General features: G+C 38.5%; 1 protein-coding gene across 50 annotated transcripts in view; it reads right to left on the bottom strand.

Moving 5' to 3' along the window:
- MAP4K4 (mitogen-activated protein kinase kinase kinase kinase 4) overlaps positions 1-17,735 on the bottom strand; it is a 195,899-nt gene that overhangs the window by 53,458 nt on the left and 124,706 nt on the right. For all 50 annotated transcript variants that reach the window (XM_078348811.1, XM_078348814.1, XM_078348826.1 and 47 more), the window contains exons 4-10: positions 15,950-16,075; positions 14,322-14,432; positions 10,126-10,216; positions 7,866-7,996; positions 6,048-6,102; positions 4,505-4,583; positions 813-988 (exon numbers count right to left, since the gene is read on the bottom strand). In XM_078348811.1, coding sequence (XP_078204937.1) covers positions 813-988; positions 4,505-4,583; positions 6,048-6,102; positions 7,866-7,996; positions 10,126-10,216; positions 14,322-14,432; positions 15,950-16,075 — 769 coding nt within the window. The remainder of the gene's footprint in view (positions 1-812; positions 989-4,504; positions 4,584-6,047; positions 6,103-7,865; positions 7,997-10,125; positions 10,217-14,321; positions 14,433-15,949; positions 16,076-17,735) is intronic.

Raw genomic sequence — 17,735 nt, 5'->3', positions numbered from 1 at the left:
TCTTTTACTGCCTTGAATATGCTCTTTTTAGTTTCTTCTCTGACCTGGATATTTTAATAGCAAAAAATAATAGGATACCACTTATCCAAGCGTTTTCTATAACGTATTATAAGGATCCACAAAAGAGAAAGATCAATGTGAGCTAGCAGCCTCAGAGAAGGTGTTTTAGTAAAGATGGTGATGATGCTTGAACTGCACCTTGCCGGACAGAAGGAGAACAGAGAGCATTCCAGGAAGGTGGGCGAAATATGTGCAAAGACATAAAACAAAGATAGCGGGAACAGAAAAACATCTTTACTATTTAGCACAAGAGCATGCTTGTGTTGTGCATGCTACTAAAAGCAAAGTAGTCTGGCTACGCATGTGGCCCATACCACCACACCACTGGTAACAGAGTAGAGCAGTAAAAAAGCCTGGGCAGGGGTTCTTGAGAAGGAGAATTATACAGAAACACACTGATGGTGATGCTCACAGCAGATGTTAAATAAACCCCAGTGAAATACGCCATAAACACAACGATAATCAAGTAAAATGAGGAGCAACAATGACATGACCCTCAGGAACGGGAAAAGCATCCCACTGCAATACCTATGTATTTGCTACAAGCTTGGTGACACACCCCAAAGCTCCAGCCAACTCCACCTGGAGCCAGACTGGAACCCAGGCCTAAGCACTGAACTCTAAGCAGAGAGAAACCAGGCAAGTGCTGGCCAATGAGCACTCTCACAGCTTGGAAGGGAGTGGCCTACTCTAGTTTACAAGAACCTAAAAATAAAAATTTTAAAGGATGAAAACAAAAACAGGCTTAGTACCTTTCTCGCCTCTCTTCTTCCTGGTACGATCTATATGATCCTTAAGCTGGATTCTAACTTGCCTTTCGTTTGGCTGATCCCTTATAAAAGGATGTTTCAAAAGCTGCTCAGTAGAGGGCCGCTGCATGTAATTCTTCACCAGGCACCCTTCTATAAAACTAAAAAATTTCTTCGACCTGTAAGAAGTGAAAAAAAACATCAAATTTCCACCACAAAGAGTAAAGATCCAAAACATCAGTAACTTACAAGCCTCAAAATAAAGAAGAGCTTCAGAATTCACTGTGAACATTCTGTGAATACATAAGAATAATGTATGACATGAAATAAACAGGAACTTAGGACTGTTGAGGATCAGGAGCATTAAATTAACACAGTTTAAGTGGTGCATCATATCACTAACAACATACCACAAATAGGTATTTATATGAACTGGGTTTAAATCTAATATCGCACATTAATCACTTAATTACAGGAGTGGAGGACGCAAGGGGGTAGAGGGAGGTCTTTGCTAAAATGAAGGCAGATGGGACAGATGTCTGGTACCCAGAAGACAAGGACAGACAATGAGATAAGAAAAGGAGCAGAGCCCATGTCCAAATGCTGGGGCTCTTGAACCTGTTAATTTGACATTTCAATCCAAGTTCCAAACTGGTTGATTCGTTGGTTCCCTCTGTTTGATGTACAAAGATGGAAATTATAGTTGTTGCTTTTTTTTAAGGGGTGAGGGAGTGAGATGAATCTGTCACCCACACTTGCCATACTAGCAACTTTTACTTCTGCCTGTTTCTCCATGCTCAGCTCATGAGGACCATGGCCCTAGCCTTGGTCAAGACACTCTTACCTATTCTATATTTTGAGACTCATCTCAAGAATCACCACTTCTGGTAAATCTTCCTGCCAACACTCTGCCCTATGTGCCCCAAGTTAGGAGACTTTCTTCTGCTGTTATCTGCTTTTAACAGACTGCACACTTTATGTTTCTTTCCTGCTGCAAAGTTGAAATGGTACAGGTCAAAAACTGTTTCCTACATCTCAACCTGTAGGCAATGCTCAACACTAGGCATGCACACCACAATAGGTATGAAATAAATTTTTGTTGAATGAATGAGGTATTCAGTCTTTAAAAATGTGAGTTAGAAAATTAGTTCACTCTTTTCACTTACTTCACTGCTTTTTAAGAATCACTTCTATTGTATTTCCATTAAAACTTAATTTTTTTCGATTCAACAAATATTTATCAACTATTTGCATTTGTTTATATTAGGCTCTATTAACACATACACATAGGAAATAAAGTGGAGGAAATTTAGGTATACACAACAGCAGACGTATGTCAAACTTACAGAGGAGGGAAAAAAAACCCTTACAGTGGATCAGACAAGAAGAAAAAGTAGGAAATTTGACATTCATAAGGTAGGAGAGAGAAGACAACATTCCAGAGTGAAGGAACGATATGAACAAAAGTAGGGAAGTGTTAAAGAATAATGAGTTATATTCTGATCCTACTATGAAAAGCAAAAAAGAATGTAAAAATACGTCAGGGCGAGCTCAGACAAAAGCGCTTAAAGTCATTCAAAGTAGCTGTTACTTTATTCTGTTTAATGAGGAACATAACGATTCTTTACAGTATAGTGAAATACTTTAACACAGAGATTTCTAAGACCCAATATCCACAAAGATCATTTTGGGGAATTTATCAAAGATAAAAATACCTGAGTCACTCCCCAGGCCAGAAACTTGGAATCATCAATTAAAAGATTCCAAAAGGATTCCTATGCATTGTATCCATAGATGAACATTTGGGAATCAATGATCTACAATATATTTTCTAAAATCAGCAATCAAGTTCTACTGGCAAAAGGACATTGATCATCTTCTGAAAGCCATTTCTCAAAACAGGGGGAAAAAAAGTAGAATTTACATTAGGTGGATGACGGACGGCAATCACAAAGAAAGAGGGGTCTATAATTATCTCATCCTTTCAGAATACTCAGGTAACATGAGAACAGGGATACAAATGGATGAAATGTGTCATCCAATCCAGTTTTAAAAACAAGAACACAGGAAGCATCTATTGCTGTCTACCACTGTCTCTTTGTATCACTGTATGTTGGACACACAGTGGTTAATACAAAACTGTAGCTAATGAACAGAATAATCAGAGTATGAGGTACCCTGAAGATACCATTAACTTAGCAATCCTTCCAGTATAGAATTCTGTCAACAAAATCTGACAGCGATAAATAAAGGAAAAAATGAGTACTACTTAGTTTAGCATGAACTAGGTAAAGAGTTACTCCAGCTCCATAGCTGATTCCTTGGTAATATCTGCTACACACATTGGGGTTCCCTACAGGTGGCCGGCCACCCATGGATGTCCAGAGTTATTACGTCTTAATACGGAAGACTGATTGGGGCTAAAATCTCTAGAACTGTGTGGCAACTGGGGCTAAAATCCTTACAACTGTGTGACAATAAAACCATTCTAAAAACAGGTAAATGGAATTAGACAGCCACATGGGGCCATATGGAGTCAAATGTGATGAAAGACCGTGTATAAAAAATTTAGAAAAATCCTGCCAGCAGAAGATAGAGGGGAAAGAATGGTGAAATGTGTTGAGGGCAAGGACAGTGAGGTAAAGGGAGAAGTATGAAGAAACCTGGTGTGAAGATGGGTGTCAGTGTGCAACAATACAGGGGAAAAGAGAACTGCAAATCACCAAAAGGTGAGCAACCAAGAAGAAAACAGCAAACCAGAACAGCTAAAAGGCCAAATTCAGAATGGAAGCTTAACTGAGATGTTTTACATATTTCAGACTAAGAGTTAAGAACCTAAGAGAAGGCAGCATCAACTGGAAAACTAGTAAGAACTGTTTCAAAAAGGAAAAAAAAAAAAAAAAGCCATATTATTAGGTGGTAATCAGTAAGAAAGATGAGCCCAGAAAAACAGAAAGAGGAACACAAAAAGGAGGGAAGGCCATGCATGAAGAGCTAGAGTACAGACCAGAACTAATGGGAAAGGACCTAGAAAGAAGTTCAGGAAGGAAAGAGGGGGTAAAATTCTCGGCAGAACCCAAAACACTGTCTCCCTTCAAGATTTTACAAGTAATTCAACATGCTCTCACAATGCTGCAATCCTAACAGCCTTTCTCAGGGAAAGTCATCCTTCTCTCTCTCTGCGGGTATCAGTACTCTGTTTGACAAATGTGTGCGAGTTACCAGGAGAAGGAAAAGGGACAGCAAAAGAAGACAGAACCATCCTGTGCTATTCTGCAATGAAAACTGGTATGTCTAACTTCAATTAAAAAACAATAATTACAGTAAAAGCCTCCATTAATTTTAAAATCCTCCTTCATGTGAGGAACTGCAAGTCAACATAGCTTGCTTTCTTTAATGGAAAGATGTTTAGAAGTATATTACACTTAAAAGAATATCTAAATGTTAAAATAGAACATTTGTGTTTAGCCATGTTATGGTGTTTCATATGGTCATTTGTCACCATTTTGTAATTCATAATTTATCAAGAAAAATCTAATTTAAAAAAATCAACGCGCCTTTTAATCGGTGTTTTGGAGAACCAGCTCTTGTGTTCCCCAAAATTAGAAGGGCCAGAATTTTATCTCAGAAGAAAGTATAACTAAAAAGAAACAATTAAAAAAAAAAAGAACAACAAAAGACCATATATCGCTTACCATTTTTTTGACTTCAGCCGGGGAGGAGGGTTTCTGGGAATGAGAAACAGTGCTCTCATTGGGTGCATGTCACAGAGAGCTGGGGAGAGGAGACGGTTGTGTCAGTATGGCACTCATTTTACTCTTCCTTGATTTCTAGGGCTCACTCATAAATAACATGAAATGCTCTGGTCCATCGTCTGACTGATACGCTTCATACCAAGCAGTCTAGACATCTAGTTATGAACTCCAGGGCATACCTTGAATGTCCCATTTAAAAAAAGCAAAGTGGGAGGACAAGAGCAATGAGATGACTATACATTTTCAAAGAGACATTGGAAAGTTTTCATAAATCAAAGTCTTAAAGGAGCTAACACTTAAGTTGTTAAACTATCTTTAAGATTCCAATGAAAATGATTGTATTTTCATAGAGTTACTGTTGAGATTAAATCAAACATATTGTCTTTCAAAGGCTTTCACACAATGCCTGGGAACAGAATGAACACAGTTAGGCCCTCCAGAAATGCTAACTGCTCATTGTTATAGCTAAAAATACTAGAAGGAACAAAAATTGAGCATAAAATGGGATTGTTTAATTCTGTGCAATTGCGGTTTATACTCTTATCACTCACCCAGTAAAGGTATATTAGGCACACATGGTAGGCATTACTATGTCATCATATGCAATGTGCATTTTCATGTGTTTATTTACCTTCAAAAGACTCTTACAAGGCACCTGGGCAATGAGGAGAGGCAGACAATGCTATTCTCCTTGTGAACAAAAATGAGACTAAGGATGAGGTGGTACTTCCCTGCCTCACTTCCTTAGAAAGAAGCACAAGGGAATGTATGGTGTTTAAGGCAGATCTCTATTTCTGTATTAAAAACTAATTTAAAAACTAATTTTTAACTGTCAACAATTATTTTCATTCATTCAACAAATATTTATTCAGCAGCAACTATGTCCCGTGACACAGTTAAACATTCTTTGTGTATACCTTTTTAAATGGGGACCGGCAGAAAATGCTTTGGTTTTTTCCCTTTGTTCTCTGTAAATCTATCTCATCTGTGATCAGAAATGATTTATATCAAGTTCTCATTAATTGAATTCAATGGAGAAGCAAACACAAAATTTCAGTTAACACACACAAAAAAATTATACCATAAATAAAGTTATGCCTCCATTAGTTAAGTCAAAACTTAAGTAATACTAAAATTTCATGTGTTAGGACTAGTTTCACTGAATTATCCAATTTAAAATGTAAAAAGAAAACTTACTACTTACTATCTGATCTCGGCACTACTTCAGGTCACATATGTGAATACAACTTAAATAAAAGAAAAGGTAGCCTATTGGACTCCTAGAGATCTCCAAAAGGAATAGTAATAGTGGTTGCCAAGAATTTCTTTTACATCTAAAACTTAACTATATTTATGATGCCTTCATCTAAACAGTCTACCAGAAATGTCTTTATCCATGGAGCTGAGCTGTTCTTTTTGAAGTCTTGGGAGGGGGTTAAGTTACAAGTAACAAGTGAGCTAAAAAGAAAAGAAAATTACTTACGTGGAGCACCTTCTGCCATTTCAATGGCTGTAATGCCACAAGACCAAAGATCACTCTGCAAAAATAAAACAGTATGTATGGATACTAGAGTAGCTACAAAGCCACTAACTTACATTTCTGGCTATTTACACAACTTTGCTATATAAACCAAAACGAAGTTTGCCAGAAAATTAAAAGCACAAACACATTTGTAGAACACCGGATGGATGGATGGATGGATGGATGGATGGATGGATGGATGGATGGACGGATGGACGGATGAACAGATGGATGGAAAGAGAAAATTGATTTGTTAATTAAAACCATTCACATCTATAAATGAACTAGAGCTGGTCCACTTAAAAGCCTGTGTCTAAATATTCAGTGAATGGTCTACTGTTCAGTATGTTTCTTCATTTCTTCATAAGCATTTAATATTTTAGACCTCTGGCCCAGATTTATGTTTAATGTTGGTAACTCAAACTTAACTAAGATTTTAAAGTTTAAAGGCCAGAAAGCATTTTTTAAAAAATGTTCACCATTGAATTCATAAAACCTAAAGTGGTTCACTAATTCAAATCATGCCACTAAGCATCCCCATCCCACCTGCAAACCAAACAAGTCAACTGGTTTTCTGCACAAGGAATTTTTTTCTGATTCACCTGAAATACTGAAATTTAAAATTTGAATTACACTTCACTTTCTGCGCAAAAATAAGTTCCATGAAGGCAGGCGTTTTTGCCAGTTTTATTTACTTTTGTATTGGCAGGTACTGACTAAACACTGCCTGACGTAAAAGTCTTAGCAGATGATATTTCTTAAAATCCAAAAGAAGATTTTTGAAAAGTAGATGAGGATACTTACTGTCATTACTATATATTTGTTTATATGCTATCCTAACCAATGAATTAAATTTGCTCAGTTTAAGAGTTTTTCTAAATAATCTATATTTACATTACAAAGTTCAGACACATATGTCTGAATACAACAAAAAGGAGAGACCTATCATTCCTCCCCTAAACTTTCTATACTATTGGGGTACACAAAGGGGCTCATTACCCTACCCCAGTGGTCACTCCTAGCAACATGAATGGGGGATGAGCAGTTCTGCATGACCCTGCTTTGAGGCAAAACAAAGCACCTCCACCTTCACCTCCCCAGTGGTGATCTTGCTTGACTCAAATTAAGCCTTTCCAGTTTACAGGAAACAAACTCAATGGCATAAAGAAGTAATGAGACAAATCTAGAGGGTAGAACATTAGACAACAGGCTCATCTAATTAAGGCATGGATTTTTAAAAATAGTTTTTATAAAAATAGTAATCTGAGTCTGATAACAAATATAGATTTACATCTCAATTTTTTTTAAAGTGCATTATTGATTCAAGTCCCTAGAGGTCACTCTAATAATTTAAATAAATTTGTGTACCAAATCAAAGCTGTAAAGCTGTTTAAAAATATATATATATATATAATTTCACTCAAATGAAACTATTACTATAATTGGCAATATTTTAAAAAGAATATTTGATTCTAATATATACTTCAAGTTAAAAAGGATAAGCAAATAAAAGCAAAACGTTCTAGCCACGACAGAGTGCTCCAGACTACTTTGAAACCAGTGTATTCCTTAGTGAGAACACAGTCACGTGATGCAAATGGACAAAAAAGATGGCATCTGAATACTGTCCTAGAAAATTTGCACCTGAAATTTTCCTCACTGACAATCTTCCTCCCTGAAAAAGCAGGCAGACAAGGGGTGTGTAATTTGTAAGTAAAGCCCCCATCCCTCAGGCATGCCAGTGGCCCTGCAAAGGCCTATGGAGCAAGTGCCTCTTACTCTGTAATCATAGGTGGCATCTGGGTTCTCGTCACAGGCGATCACCTCCGGAGCCATCCAGTAGGGAGTGCCTATGAATGTATTTCTCCGCCCCACCGTCCTGTCCAGCTGAGCACTCACACCAAAGTCGACTGTGGGAGGAAGAGAAAGGAAGATAAAGTGAAACACAATTACAAACCAGACATACTTGGGGAAAAACTCAAGGAGGATAAACGTCTTCATAGTAAACTGAAACAGCAGTGCTTCATCAATATGCAGTCCTCTTCAAGGCAGGCAACACTGGTCAGGAGTGCCCTTCCACAGTAAAGCAACCAAAACTGTGAGATCCTCTACCAAGTAGTCCAGAAGCTCCTGGGAGGCCTGGATCTGGCTGCCTTCCCAGCTTCTCCAACAGTGACCAGCAGAGGGCCTTGTAAATGAACCACAACCTTGAGTGCTTTCAGAGAACTGCCACAAACAAGATCAAGTCACAGAGAGCCCCAGGTTCAGGAAAACTGATTGAGATGCACTTGACTTACCTTATTAAGCAGTATACTTCTTATAGGTATATAAGAAATACACTTTCTTATATTTAATAACCATAAATAGAAAACCACAAATGTTTTCTTGAAAAGAACACAGTACTGAATCAAATAAAGAAAATCAAGCTAAACCACATGTTCAAAAACACCCCCCAAAGCACTTGGGACTTCTGCTGATTTTTCAGTGACTTCTGCATCCCACCCAATTGGGTGGTGGTGGTGGTGGTGGTGGTGGTGGTGGTGGTCTAGAGGAAAGTTCAAAGATGGGAGGCAGAGTTGGCAGGAAGACCATGACCTCTAACAGAATGCCTGCCATCAGTCACTGCTGACACTATCACTACACACCCGGCCATTACCACCCCAGCAGGAACCTGCAAAGGTGGAGGAGCCCATGCTGAGATGAGTTACAGGAATCATAGATTCAACTTCTATGCACAGAACACGCTCAGAAAATGGCTTGTCCAGGGTGTGGACTCACTCACTGAGTGCTCCTCCAGAGACAGAGAAACACACAGGCCAGTCAGTGCAGGAACCAGAGACACACGGGCCAGCCAGTCAGTGCAAGAAGCCTAAGCAATCACAGAAACTTGGAAGGCAATGGTAACCAATCACTAAGTGATCCTCAGGGACTATCACAGGCTGGTACCTGGAGACCAGTGCAGGGTTTGGTAGGAGAACTGCTCAAGTGCTTCCTATCTTAGCCTTGAGGGGAGTTTCCAATTGGGCAGACTACTCCTCTACAGAAGACCAACAAACACAGACTATGTAAGAAATTAACTATGAAGGTCTTACTTTTACAGTACAACAGCTGTGCCTATGATTTCTAAAAGAAAGGTAGAGTAGACCCATATAAACATAAAGAATTTTGTTGTTATGTGTTAGTGGAAGAAAAATTAATACAAACTGTTTAAAAATTTGATACAACACTTAGATGAAAGTGATTCGAATGAGTTCAGACCCAGCTAAGGGAAACAAGAAATATAAAAGAATCCTTGTAAATAACTCTAGGAAAGCATCATGGGCTGTAATTATCTATCCAAGCAGAAATTTATCAAGCACCTACTACAATAAAGTCATTATATGCTAGGTGCTGGGTAATATACTAGTTGCTGCATTCCCAGAACTCACATTCTGACAAAGCAGACAGTAACAGAAGTAAACAAACAATCACATAACTATAAATTGTGAATAATACTACAAAACAAACAAGTACCAGGGTCCAAGACAGATCGGAGGTTGGAAAGGCCCCTGAACATGAGAAAAAAAACTGACTTCAAAATTGAAGTCAAGTCTCAAGAAGTTTAAAAAAAAGAAAATAAGACAGCAATGGATAAAGAGAGAAATAAAGAGGGACATAAAATGAGGAGGGGAAAGTAGCACGGGTCAGATCTTACATGGCTTTTTATGGGCCAGGGTGAGAAATGCAGGTTTTATCCAAAGTAAAGTAGGACTCCATTAAGGGTCTACAAGTAGGAAAGTGGCATGGTCTGATCTGAAGATCAGTCTGGCTGCTGTATAGAGAAGGGGGAGATGGGCGGAGGCGTGAACAAACATACAAACATGGAAGTGGGAAGGCTGGAGCCAGGGTAAGCAATATGCTCGGTTCCCACATTCTTAAGAACAGAAATAGAAAACATGGGTAACAGACTGAACTTTTAGCTAGATGGAAGCAGAGTTGGGAGTGCAACTGGCTTGTGCCAGGTGCAAGTATGAGATCACGCCGCACATCCATTACATACCAAGTTTCACCTCTGCATTCTCGGTCAGTAACACATTCTGGCCCTTGATATCCCGGTGAATCACGTGATGAATGTGAAGATGTGCCAGTCCCTGAATAGAAAAGACAGGCCCAAACTTTAGTTTTCTGTTACTATAAATAAACAGCCAGGAACACACCTTTTATAAGAAAGTACACAAGCGGATCAAAGGTTTTTGTGAGCTAACATTAACTTCACTCTTAGCTATTCCCAGGAAGATAGCACCAATACTACCACACACACAGAAAGAAGTCCTCCTCACCCTCCACACTCCCAGCAGGTTAAGTTCCCTGTGTGAGCAACATGACCACTTGTAGCTGTGCCTTTAAGATACACTGCAGATTACCATCTGCAGTTTCTCTGCTATAATTTGTGCTATTTGTGTACAGGGTGGTTCCTTTCCCATGCTAAATGTCTAGATGGTGACCCCATGGGCATATTTGAACTAAACACATCACAGGGGAAAAGCAAAGGGCAAGAGAGGGCTTTAAAATCTGGCTCTTTTAACAATGGCTAGCTTTCCCACTGCACAGTGACAAACTGCTAAGTGCTGATCAATCCCACCTTCACCCCAAGCATAAAAGGAATATGCTGTCAGAAGAGCCTTGTGTTCAAATAAAGTATCTTTCTTTCCCAATGAAACAAACCTACTGGGCATATAACACTTTTGATGACCTTGTATCTGGAATGAGGCCCAAAAACTTGTCTCTTATGAGAGGTAGTGGAAGAACAAAAACACATGTTGCATCCAAATATGGTCCATGAGACAGCAATGCATCATTCTCACAACTCATTACTTATTCTGTCCTCAGCTAGAGAAGCCAAAGATACAGCTTGCCTCCTTAAGATACAAGCAACCTATTTACTCTAAAATGTCTCAATCCAAAAAGGGCAGATTACAAGTAAGGGTTATTTGGTTTTTCCTGTTTGCTTCTTTTTTTTATGGGGTTTATTATTATCATTACTTTGTAAGATATGAATTAAATACAACAGCTCCTCTAGAATACTAATTTTTCTAACAGGGGGTTTCTAAACATTCATTTACTGGTCTGTCTATGAAACAGAGTAGAGCTTATTTGACAGCTCTGTTTATTTTTCACAACACAGGATGTGCGGTATTATACCACAAAGCACTGACTAGAGAAAAATGCACTAAAAATATATGGTACCTTACTGCTATAGTTAGGAACAAAGTCCCTCCTCTCAGCATGGTATAACTTCAAACAGCAAAAGGAGAGACACAAAAGCTAGCTTCCCTAATTTTTTGTAATTACTTTTTCTGTTACTTCACTTCATTTTTGTTCGCTAACCTGCAAAACTTCCTTCTTAAATTTTTACAAGATTATCTTAACAACAAACATAAGCACCCACATCTTCTCAAACAAATATGGCTCTCATGCACTCTTGTTCTTTACTAGCAAATGTATGGAACAATGCCTGCTTTCCTGTCTATACTGCTATAGGATCACTGCTTCTACAGGGAATTAGGTGGGTCTAACAGCTCTGCAACAATGTTAACTTGACTTATGATTATTCTGAACAGTAAGTACATTTTTCTTCCATGAAGTACCTGGGAGCGTATGTGTGTTCAACTAGTTCCATACCAGAAATGAGGCCACAATTATCCTTCCTTAGCAGAAATGCCAAGTCCAAATATTCAGCGAGGAACCTATCTCTCCTCAAACAAATCCATCAGTGTTTCTAAACTAGGAAACATTTTCCCCTTAATTCTTTATCAGTCATTGTCACAGAATAAAAGAGCAGTCAAAGGCTGTCATACAGTATTGGTTATAGAAAGCTGTAAGTTCCCATACTCAATATGAAGTATTGATTTCAGCCAAAATGAGAAAGTGCCATGTGGAACATGAACATGGAAGTGGGCTGAAAAGAACACGCTGGTCTTGCTGTGAAGCCTTGTGGTTCAGAGGGTTACAGTGTTCTGGCCCCAAAAAGCACTTCCCTAACGGCTGAGGCCTACCTGCTTAGGACCCTCACCATTCAAAGGGTCTGATCATAATAATCATAAGGTCTAAATCCAACATCTAGTGAGAAATGAGGAAAGATTTTGCCACCACAGAAATTGTCTAATCCCAACCATCTTGAGAACATGTTATCTGTCTGGGGGTGGCTGCATTCCTTTCTCATGTGACCTCACCTCCAGCTTATCATCTTGTGTTCTCTTTACCAAAGCCAACTCTTAGTAACCCCTATAATGAACACACACTACTGTATGACACATGAACTGTCCCTGAGGCATTCGTTTGTTTTAATTTAAACCTTTGTCACAAGGAAAAACTCCCATTCTAGATGAAATGTAGGCGAAGGAAACTCAGTTTCAGATTCCCAGTGAGGCGAAAAAGATTTGCTATGTCTCAAAAATATGTCCATTCGTGTACCACACTCAAGTTGGCTTAGAGGCGTTAAACAAGTTGGGCTTCTTTTAAATGTTACTGGAGATCAATGATGGTAAAATGGCTAAATGCACATATTATACGTGATAGGTAAACAATGCTTGCCCAGGTACAGAAACACATTAAGTTGGCTTTGATGTCTTTGAAGTCTGAAATACATTTGATGTCTACAAAGTTATGCTAAAAGCTAGTTCTCTGTTTGAGAGATCCCATAATAGAATTATATACAAGAAAGGTAGAGGTGGGGGTACGTGGGTGGGCATGTGTATGGCGGGGGAGTGGGTGTTTAAAACAAAAGAATAATGACATCAGTTAACATTTGCTGATAGGTAGTTATGTATCCACATGCTACATTAAACAATTAATATATACTAACTCATTTAATTCTCCTAACAAAAGTAATTTCAAAGGGTTGGTATCTAAAATGTATAGATGAGGAGAAAATAAGTCCTGAAGGTTGAATAACACAGAGTGTGCTATAGGTAAGTAGCAGAGGCAAGACTCTAACACAGGTCTGACTTATGGTAGTTTCCAACCACTCAACCAGTGTTCTATCCTGCCTACCATGCTGAAGAGTTTTAGTTATTAATAAATACATCTGGCACAGTATCTGACTTCCTTTACAGTCGTATAAGGCAGGAAGCTTAGTTTCCACATTTAGGCTCTGCTTTCTATAATAGTCATAAAAGACCCTGATATTTTAATGACATTTGCAAGTGTTTATAAAAAGCTGGTTCTCCTATCACCTTACCCCACCCCCTACAACTAGTCTTACTAGGGGAATTGCATATTTTCCAAGACTACATAAATATCCAAATAAACTTTTTAAAAAATAACGTTTCTCTAGGAAGTCTAGGCATCAATTTTTAAACCTGCAATCCTCTATGAATCTCAAATATAAAAAGTGGGATAACTTTACTTATTAAAAAAATAAAATTAGTTACTTATGAGACTTTTTTATTAGTGGGGGAAGCATAAGAATTGGGTTTCAATTTAACTTCATAATCTTCATTTTAAAAATGTGTTAGATAAATGAAATGCAACCAAGTCATGTCCGTGTGTAATTCAGGGATGGAGTAGAGAGAAAAACTGTGATAGCCAAATGAAGGAACAGATTCACTGGTAATATAACTACATGCAACGCTCAAATATGAAATGCTAAAGACCCTCTGCCTATGCTGTCAACATGGCTTTACTACTCAAAAGAACTATTTAAAAGCTGCTAAAACAGCAGTTCAGAAACTTACTCTAAGTTCGTTAGCCAGCTTTCCAAATGGCTGTAAATAACATGAAGCATCCAAACTTTACTTCATAAATATTGTAATAGATTCTAGTAGCTAACGCTAAAGTCTTCAAGATGATTTTGAAAACCAGCATTCAGCACCATTAGTATTGATTTATAAGCATATATACAGGATTCCTTTAAAAATAATAGTTGGAGATTATTTCCCTTCCCCTCCACTCTAATTTGCTTTTAACTCAAAGGAAAGCTGCCAGTAGGTATGTTGTGATGCCCTGGAAAGTAAATTCAGGTAAATACAAAAACACTATTTTTCTTAAGTCCACCTTATTTACATACTTGCCACCAGAGTCAAATCATGATGTAGCTTAAATTACCAAAGCTAGCTAGATATGCAGAACCCTTGACTGTCAAAGAGAATAACCTATACAGGTGTAACTAATGCAAAGAAGTACTTGTGGCTGGGAAAAATAAAATGGAAGCAAAAGACAATGAGTTAGAGCACTGTAGCCACCCACTTTTCTTACCCTCAGGATTTCTCTGGAGATGTAGGCAATCCAGTCTTCTTTGAGTGTGTTCCCTTTGGTGTTCTTCACAAGGTCTGTAATGGACCCAGCCCCACAGAACTCCATAACAAGCTATAGGGCAGACAAGACAAAAGGTGAGTAACACATCTTAGAGAAATTGGGAAAACCAGATTAACCACCATGCCCTCTCTTTTCTAAAGACCTGGAAATGTGATGCTCCTAAGTAATTGATAATTTGGAGGCACCTAAATAACTGAAAGCTAATTTCATGGTCCAGTGTATTCACTCTGTATATTTGGCCCAGGAGACTGAGAGTGTCTGGTATTCCATGGCACACCCAAGTGCAGCGATTCTGAAGTGCTCATGGGCACAAGAGGACTGTTTTGCTCTTCCATCACTGCCCAATTATCAAATATCCCCTAACATTCTTTTCATTTTGCCTCAAAAACATTCTATTTTTCACCTTTGATCCTCAAACTATAATATTTTATATTAACTGGGTTTAATACGAATTAAAAATGCTATTTTAAGCACTTATACAACTGTATTTGAGAAGGGAGTCTCGCTCTGTCGCCCAGGTTGGAGTGCAGTTGTGCAATCTCACCTCACTGTAACCTCCGCCTCCTGGGTTCAAATGATCCTCTGGAGTAGCAGGGACTACAGGCGTGTGCCACCACACCCAGCTAACTGTTTGTCTTTTTAGTGGAGACGGGGTTTCACCATGTTAAACAGAATGGTCTTGATGTCCTGACCCTATGATCCACCGCCTCAAACTCCCAAAGTGCTGGGATCAGAGGTGTGAGCCCACCACCCATGGCCTACAATTTTTTTTAAATGCAATATTTATGGTATCTAAATGTTTGAACAATATGATCACAATGATATGTTTAAAGTACCTAGAAAATGAACTGAATTGAACTATTCTAAAATTTTAACCATGATCTGATTTGGGCAATGATAACAGGGGTAAATCTTTTCCCTTCGACTTAATTTTATAATGGTCTTTTAAAAAATATTGATAGAAAAAGTATTAATCTATCTTCCTGCTTTGTAAGTTCAATACCTCGAGCATAAAATAATGTGGTTGCCACAGATTGGTTGGTCATCTCAAGGTCATTATCTTGAATATAAATGTGTTCAAAAAGAGATAAGGTTGAAAACATCAGTTCCAGAAATTTCCCTGGAATTGTTTTAATTAACTATTATCATTAATATTATTAATAAGTTACTGACAGAAGTTTGTTTCTTGAGATCTATCTCTTATTTCCAAGTGGGAAGCTCAATTGACTCAGCTTTCAAATTAATTTGGTTCCCATAAAAAAAGTTTTTATTTTATTGCTTTCAAGCTCCTGATTTCCTTGCTATTTGGGCACATTCATTCTAGACACTGCCATTTTACTTCTGAAACACAAAGTTACCTTTTTTCTATGCAATGTGCAATCAACATCAAAATAAACAACCAGTATATAGTCAACCCATAGATACAGGTCAAGGAAGCCTTTAGACCCTGCCAGCTACTTACTGTCCCTCTTCATTGTTTTTCTTCCCTCTCAGCCCCCACCCCAGCCATGCCCTTACAATACAAGCAAAATGGAATGCCCACAAATGCTCAGGAAACATCCACCTACCCAGAGTTGGTCATCATGTCCTGGAGGGCTCTTTTTGATGAAAGCACCATAGTATGTTGCAATATTTCTGTGATGAGAATATTTCTTCAGCATATTTATCTCCAGTTTGATTTCTTCCTCTTCATCCTTAAGAAACAATAAAAATAAAGTGTGTGGCTACTGAATAATGTGCATGACTTCCCCACACGAGATACAATAATGAAAGGAACAAAAGTTCCCCATCCTCCAGGGGCAGGAGCACATATACATTTACTTTATCCTTGTTCCAAGAAGAGGGACCTTAGAGAATTCATCCTTTTAAGTGTGATTACAGGATGTGATGCATAGAAGGTAAAGACAAACACGGAGAGTCTCAGGGACAGTGCGAGGGTACTGCCTGGCCAGCTCTCCCACTAACTGTGACCTCAGCCAATGCACTCCACTTCTCTGAGCCTCAGTTTGTTCAGCTATAAAAATGGGACCAAAAACGGGAAATGACTGATACTATCTGAACTTACCATTTGGAAAGCCTGTCTGCTTTGCAAACACAGATCATTTGGTCCCTGTAAGTCCAGGAAACATTTACCTCTAACAACCGTGCATGACAGCACCCTATAGTGAAGCCAAGGCAGAGTACTGAATACATAAATGCAGGCTAGTGGTATAGTCCATGACCATGGGGCTCAGTGAGAATCCACTAACCCGAAAAGAGGTTCAGCTGAGTCCAGTGGGCCCCAGTAACAAAACATCACTGAGCAAGTTGTCTCACACTTGATTCCTAGACTCTTGGTTTACTGAAATAAGATGAGCAGAGGAAGAAACCCAGAGTTTGTGTGAGAATATTAGGGTGGGGAATGAAGGAAACAGATAGTGACACAGGTCTGGAAAATAAAATGTTGCCCTTGTGAATGACAAAGACTGAGAAGTCTTGTGATCTCCACCTCTCTCTCATATGTACACCTGGGGAAGAAGCTGTGCACACCAGCCAGGTAGGCATTCTGTTCCTTGTTACATACACATGATATACTACCTGCAAATGGTTAAGAAAGATTTGTAGTTAGTACAGAATGAGGGGAAAGCAGAGTTAAAGTGAGAAAGAAGAAAAACTGTGCAGGAAAGGGAAAATCAGCCTTGATTAGAAAAGCATAGTGTAAGATCAAGAGAAATCTGATGACCTAATCTCTAGAATTGCCTATACCATGTACATTTTCAAAAGGAAAAGATAACTAGTCTCCTAAAATGTCCTTACCTTTCTACACTGACACAACCATCCCATTCATAACTGATGTCCTTCTCTCTCCAGGGAGTAGTAGTGGCTCTGAGTAGCCTAGATGTGTGTGCATGCACACATGCATGTGTAATGCATGCATGCTCACACACACAACTTGGAAGAAACCTACTTACTGCTTCCATCTAACACCTCTAGAACTACTCTTAAGACCTTACAAGCCTAAAGGAAGTCTGATTTGCAAATATTATACTTTAAGATAAAAGCTGTAACATCATTAATTAGCTATTAATGAGACCAAACGGAAAAGAACAATTTTTAAAATACGAACTTCAGTTGTACATTACTGCTTTAGAAAACAAATGTATAACAAGACACGTAGTCATCTTAGAACAGTAATTCTCAAGACGGTTGCTTTACAGCTTGGTTCCAAAATACAAACGTTACAATATTATAATATAGCCATGCACTACATAATGTTTTAGTCAACAAAAGACTGCAAATACAAAAACAGTGAACCTGTAAAATTACAAATGAAGCTGAAAAATTCTCATCACCTAGTGACACTGTAGTGTTGCT

This window comes from Callithrix jacchus, chromosome 14 (assembly GCF_049354715.1).
Source record: "Callithrix jacchus isolate 240 chromosome 14, calJac240_pri, whole genome shotgun sequence".
Taxonomy (NCBI): Eukaryota; Metazoa; Chordata; class Mammalia; order Primates; family Cebidae; genus Callithrix; species Callithrix jacchus.
Note: the sequence above shows the minus strand (reverse complement) of the source record. Positions and strands in the feature narration are given on the sequence as shown.